Genomic DNA, 6,564 nt, shown 5'->3' with positions numbered 1-6,564 from the left:
TTTAGAAGCCTCTTGGACCCAGACTTAGCGCTCGGGTTACCGCTTCCCATGCGGTAGCAGAGAGAAACAGAACTATGACTAGGGTGGCTGGAGTCTTTGACAATTTTTAGGGCCTGACACCCCTGGTATAGAGGTCCTGGATGCCGGAAGCTTGGCCCCAGTGGTGTACTGGACATACGCACTACCCTCTGTAGTGCCTTGCGGTCGGAGGCCGAGCATTTGCCATACCAGCAGTGATGCAACCAGTCAGGATGCTCTCGATGGTGCAGCTGAAGAACCTTTTAAGGATCTGAGGACCCATGCCAAAACTTGAAGCTCTCAACCTACTCCACTACAGCCCCGTCGAAGAAGAATGTGTGCATGCTCGTCCTCTCTTTTCCTGTGGTCCTCGATCATCTCTTTGTCTTGATCACGTCGAGGAGACGTTGTAGTCCTGGCACCACACGGCCAGTCTCTGACCTCCTCGCCTATAGGCTGTCTCATCGTTGGTCGATGATCAGGCCTACGTGTCATTAGCAAACTTAATGATGGTGTTGGAGTCGTGCCTGGCCGTGCAGTCATGAGTGAACAGGGAGTACAGGAGGGACTGAGCACGCACCCCTGAGGGACCCCCGTGTTGATGATCAGCGTGGCGGATGTGTTGTTACCTACCCTTACACCTACGGGCGGCCTTTCAGGAAGTCCAGGATCCAGTTGCAGAGGAGAGGTTTTTAGTTATGAGCTTTGAGGCACTGTGTGGTTTGGAAGGCTGAGCTGTTGTCAATTAATAGAATTCTCACGTAGGTGTTCCTTTTGTCCAGGTGGGAAAGGGCATTGTTGGAGGAAATAGAGATTGCATCGTCTGTGGATCTGTTGGGGCGATATGCAAATTGTGAGTGGTTAGGGTTCCTGGATAATGGTGTTGATGCGAGCCATGACTAACCTTTCAAAGCACATCATGGCTACAGACTGAGTGCTCGGTCGTGTAGTCATTTAGGCAGGTTATCGTAGTGTTCTTGGACACAGGGACTATGGTGGTCTGCTTGAAACATGTTGTATTACAGCCTCATACAGGGAGAGGTTGAAAATGTCAGTGAAGACACTTGACAGTTCGTCAATGATATGTGTGTGTGTGTGTAGTGTGCTTTTGTGTACATACGTGTGTGTGGTCTGTGGGTGTCTGTGAGGCTTAGCTTCAATAGGATGAATCCACAATGGGACAGCCACTCAATGAGGAGGAGGTGCATCGATCAGTGGGCAGAGGGCTTAATGTTAATATTGATGACAGGGGGATCTACTGATGACAAAGGAACTCTTCTTCTGTGGCCAGACTAAACAATGATGTGTGTGTGTTTTAAAGGTCAGTCTGTAGATCAATGTATGCGTTTATTGGCGTAAATCKGTGTGTGTGGCCCCTGGGTACAGAGACCCTGATGAGTCATGCTGTGACCATTTATGCTGACGTGTGGTGAAATATGCGTACGTGCATGCGTGTGCGTTTCACTAACCCAGAGTGTGTCTCTGTGTGGGTGTGCGTACATTTGTGCGTGGTGCGTGTGTGCGCGTATGTGTGTGTGTGTAGCCGATGGACTACACCCCGGGAATCTGGAGAAGAACCGATGTCCATTTGGAGAACCCAGAGTACCACACCAGATGGTTCTTCAAATACTTCCTGGGAAAAGGTCCGTTCTGCTCCACAACTCTCTGTCTCACACACACACACACACACACACACACACACACACGCCTAACCTAATTCTAACCCTAAACCTAATTGTATCACTTACCCCTAAGCCTAAAATATTTTTTTCCCTTGTGGCCCACTTTCCTTTTATTATCCTTGTGAGGACTTATGGTCGCCACAAGGATTGTAAAACCAAAAACACACAAGCACACACACACACACACACACATGCACACATGCAGGGGGATAACAACATTAACATCTGACTGGCTCCGTAGTCAACATGAGCGGCCAGCAGCCTCCGGAGAACCTAGTCGTGACGGTCGTTAAAAAAGCGTTACCCTCCTCCTCCTTCCATCTTCCTTCTTCAGAGCCCTCGCTTCTTGGACAGGTGTCGGTGTGCGTGTGTGCGTGCATGCGTGTGTGCGGGTTATTCAAGCACAAGAAAACAAGACCCCAGGCCTAAGTGAACTGTTAACAAATCAGGATGAATACCATAGAGGGACTGAAGGAGAGGGAGGGATGGAGAGAGAGGAGAGTGAGCGAGAGGAAGATAAAGAGAAATGGATGGAGTCAAGAGWGAGAGAGAGAAAAAGAGAGGGAGAGCGGAGTTCTTGTTTTTAATTAGGTTTGTTGGGTCTGGTCAGTGTTATGTCTGAATATGTTGCCGTGTCAACCGGACAGAGAGGGAGCTGAATGCCGATTGGTGTTGTCTAAGGGTTTTGTTATGTCTGTCTCACACGCACAAACACACATATATTCAAGCAGAACACACGCAGGCAAACACACCCTACTCAACATTCCACATAGGAAACACTAGGCCTCACTGTGGTGGCAACAACTAATTTCTGCCAGAAATGAACAGACACTGTAATGAACTCTTATGACCACACAACAAAAGTCAACAATTTAAGAGTTTTGTTCCAAAACACTATATTCACAAATTTTTCTCATTTGTGTTTTTTTTATCAGAAATTATTGCTTATGGGTACCTTCATGTGTGTGTAAAATATGACTGCTCTCAGACATTTGATTCATAGATTGGGGGCAAATTATATACATCCATTGTTTAGCTGGAATGGAATGTTTGTATACTGTATKTTTTACTGTGATATGTGACCAACTGGCTCGATTTAAGATTTATGTAGCAAAATTAGAAATTGTGTTTTTTTAAATTTAATTTAATTAGAGACTCAGAGCTAGAAAATGGTATATCATACACTACAGTTGAGGAAAAATGTGAAAGTAATTCTGCTTTGAAAGTTGATAAACTTGTAACCTCACTTTTTGAGAAAATGGACCTTGAATARTTTGGTACACCTACTGGAGAGCTCTTCTTTGTCTACACCCATTCAGCATCGTTCACACCCTCTTAAGCTTTAACCCCACCCATCTCTTTAAGGATTCACATAAGGCCATATACTAAACAACCAAAGATGTCAAGCCTAAAGGCTGGTTTATACTACCGGTGTGTTCGTAAATTTAATCWGGAGTGCCAGAGTYTGCTCTGGGCGTTCGTGAACTCAGAGCGTTGTCAGATTCAGAGCGTTTCGCTCTCGGAGCGTTCAGATCGCARACTGGACGCTCTGGTCGAGGAGTAGGGTTGATCCGAGCGTTCTGTCCCTAACAACAGCGGTCAAGCACCCAAGCTAACTGGCTAACGTTGGCTAGCTTGCTAGCTACTTCCAGACACAAATGAGAGAACAGCTTACTCTGATCATTTTACTCGCGCTAGCAGAGCTGGTTAAGCTGTTTTATGTTATCCAGAGCGTTGGTGACTGCAACTGTGCTGCTGGCAGCGATTTATTTTCTTCTTTTTTTGCCGACACCGGTCATWTTCAACGGGTGTTGAGCGTTCGTAAATTCATCAGTTATTCTGCGCTCTGGCWCACTCAGACGAGAGTGCTCTGAAATTGGAGTAGATAGCCAAAGCAAATTTACCAGCTACATCTATCGACAGTTGTTGCAGTGACATCATAACATTCTATTTAAATGTTTACTTCCATAGTGGAGTACAATTATTATTCGTATTTTTTGTTGTTGTTGCCCTTTTTCTCCCCAATTTTCGTGATATCCAATTGGAAGTTAGTCTTGTCCCATCGCTGCAACTCCCGTATGGACTTGGCGAAGGTCGAGAGCCATGCGTCCRCCGAAACATGACCCTGCCACGCCGCACTGCTTCTTGACACACTGCTCGCTTAACCCGGAAGCCAGCCGCACCAATGTGTCGGAGGGAACACTGTCCTACTAGCGACCGTGTCAGCGTGCTACATGGCAGACCAATTCGAACTCATCCATCCAGCATTATCTCAGCCAATCATGGCAAGCGGGAAGGTGACTTACTTTGTCTGTGACTAAACCAACTACACTCACAATTTAACAATTGTATTCATTTTTTCAGATGGCATACAAGTTTGATATTAAGGCACATAAAAGTGTACATGTTCCAGAAGACATTTCTGCCAAAAAATGATGTATATATTTTTTTATTTTACGCTCAAATGGCTCTCTTGTGAAGTAGTAACGTGCGACATAAGCCTAGTTTCCTGAAACGAGTCACATATGTGGTTGTCTCACCTAGCTATCTGAAGATGAATGCGCTACCTGTAAGTTACTCTGGATAATGACTAATATGTCAAATATACATATTTAAATACAGATCTCTCATTGCTGTATTGCAATTCTAAACAGCAGTCACTGTGAAGTCTAAAAAGGGAGAGGAAAAAAAGTACCTGCCGGTAACTTACAAATTGAAGCATACAGGTGTTACGATGCGTCACATGATCGGAGAGCACAATGTTGCAAAATGTCTTATTGGACAAGTTTGGATAGTGCGTCCTCGTTTCACTCCGATTCGGAACATTTTCTTCCGTTTCWTGCCTAGTGAACACGACCGAAGGGTCCTACACAGCAGAGTGTGTGACAGTGTGTGTGTGTTTTCTCCCCCCAGTCCACCAGAATTACATTGGCACGGATGCAGAGAAGAACCCCTTCTACCTGTCTGTGGTTCTGTCTGACCAGAACAACCAACGGGTCCCTCAGTATAGAGCCATCCTCTGGAGGAAGACAGTAAGTCTGACTTTATGCACAGATCTAGGATCAGCTCACCCTTACAAAATCCTAACCTTAAAAATTGGTATCTGTGCAAGTTGGCTTTAGAAACAGATCTGGGATCTGCTCAACCTTTCCCAATGCCAAACCTTGATCATTAAGGTGAAAAATGCATATACTGTATAGACCTTAGATTAGTGTCTATGGGCAACTTTATACTTTATCCATGAGTCATAGCTTCTGTGTGTGGGGTGGGGGAGTTAGGGGGTTCAGCTGTGAGGTGTGTGTGTGTGCGCGCTCGCTCGTTTGGCAGCGAGATAGAGGGGTGTGAGTCATTCAGAAGAGTTAACTAGCTTCCTCACTGAGCTCCTGTTTCAGATTCAAGCACCACACCACACCTGATTAGGATGGCCCTCTGCCTTCTGTTCAGATAGATGATGAATACTTTCTCTCCACATCCGGTCCTCTTCTCGTCTATCTCCCCCAGGGAACTCTGAAGATCAGTCTGCCATACAGCCCCACTAAAACACTATCAGTCAAGTCCATCTTAAGGTAAGCACTGCTCAGGATGTTATTCAATACACTGTTTCACATTGACTATGGATATGTAGCATTATTGTATGCATCTATTCTGTTATATTTAAATGAACATATGCATCTTAATAAAGGAGAATGTTCCTATTTCTGCAGTAAATCTCGATTTTTGATGTAATGGAATGTTATAGAAGATGTCCAGACACTTTTTTTGTGATTTWGATTGTTTTTGAGAAACATACCCCAGCCGCGATTCACTTCCTCATTGCTCGTTGTGCAGTATCAGGGCATGCAAAAGACATGAACAAAAGCTCCAAAAACACCCAAATACGTCTTTTTAGAAACTGACACACACTCATTATAGTGTGATGAGTGATAGATATAGTGAATACACATCCGCCATGCTGATCCTCAACACAGGGGTGCGTGCTAAGTCCCCTCCTGTACTCCCTGTTCACTCATGACTGCACGGCCAGGCATGTCTCCAACACCATCATTCAGTTTGCTGATGACACAACAGTGGTAGGCCTGATCACCGACAATGACGAGACAGCCTATAGGGAGGAGGTCAGAGACCTGGTCGTGTGGTGCCAGGACTACAACCTCTCCCTCAACGTGATCAAGACAAAGGAGATGAATGTGGACTACAGGAGAAGGAGGACCAAGCACGCCTCCATTCTCATCGACGGGGCTGTAGTAAAGCAGGTTGAGAGCTTCAAGTTCCTTGGTGTCCACATCACCAACAAACTATCATGGTCCAAGCACACCAAGACAGTCGTGAAGAGGGCACGACAGAACCTATTCCCTCTCAGGAGACTGAAACGATTTGGCATGGGTCCTCAGATCCTCAAAAGGTTTTACAGCTGTACCATCGACYGCATCCTGACTAGTTGCATCACTGCCTGGTATTTTACTGCGGCACTTTAACTACTTGTTACTTTTATTTCTTATTCTTATTCGTATTTMTTGGATTGCATTGTTGGTTAGGGGCTTGTAAGTAAGCATTTCACTGTAAGGTCTTACCTACACCTGTTGTATTGTGCGCATGTGACTAATACAATTTGATTTGATGTCGGTCTTTAAATGTTGTACACATGAAATTGTAYAACTTTATCTGCAACGTTATAATCCATGTTGCGCTGTTTTCTCTACGCAGCTGTGCAGGCCGAGCGTGTCCCTATAGTACATGGACACAGCCTGTGCAGCACAGCTAGTAGAAGAAACATCTTGGTTCGCACAAAAGGGAACATAACGTTGCGGATAAAGTTCGGAACGACACAATTTSCTGTGTACAACATCTAAAGACCWACATCACT

At 45.2% G+C, this 6,564-nt stretch overlaps 1 protein-coding gene across 2 annotated transcripts in view; it reads left to right on the top strand.

Annotated features, from left to right (window-relative positions):
- Nucleotides 1-1,523: 1,523 nt before the first annotated feature.
- garnl3 (GTPase activating Rap/RanGAP domain like 3) overlaps nucleotides 1,524-6,564 on the top strand; it is a 41,905-nt gene continuing 36,864 nt past the window's right edge. The window contains exons 1-3 of one of the 2 annotated variants that reach the window (XM_070443522.1): nucleotides 1,524-1,661; nucleotides 4,614-4,732; nucleotides 5,202-5,266. In XM_070443522.1, the coding sequence (XP_070299623.1) occupies nucleotides 1,565-1,661; nucleotides 4,614-4,732; nucleotides 5,202-5,266 (281 nt within the window). In that variant the 5' untranslated portion in view covers nucleotides 1,524-1,564. The remainder of the gene's footprint in view (nucleotides 1,662-4,613; nucleotides 4,733-5,201; nucleotides 5,267-6,564) is intronic. The other variant, XM_023987302.2, reaches the window with a different exon arrangement.

Source organism: Salvelinus sp. IW2-2015, linkage group LG5 (genome assembly GCF_002910315.2).
Source record: "Salvelinus sp. IW2-2015 linkage group LG5, ASM291031v2, whole genome shotgun sequence".
NCBI lineage: Eukaryota > Metazoa > Chordata > Actinopteri > Salmoniformes > Salmonidae > Salvelinus > Salvelinus sp. IW2-2015.
The sequence above is the reverse complement of the archived record's forward strand: the minus strand, read 5'-3'. Positions and strand labels throughout refer to the sequence as shown.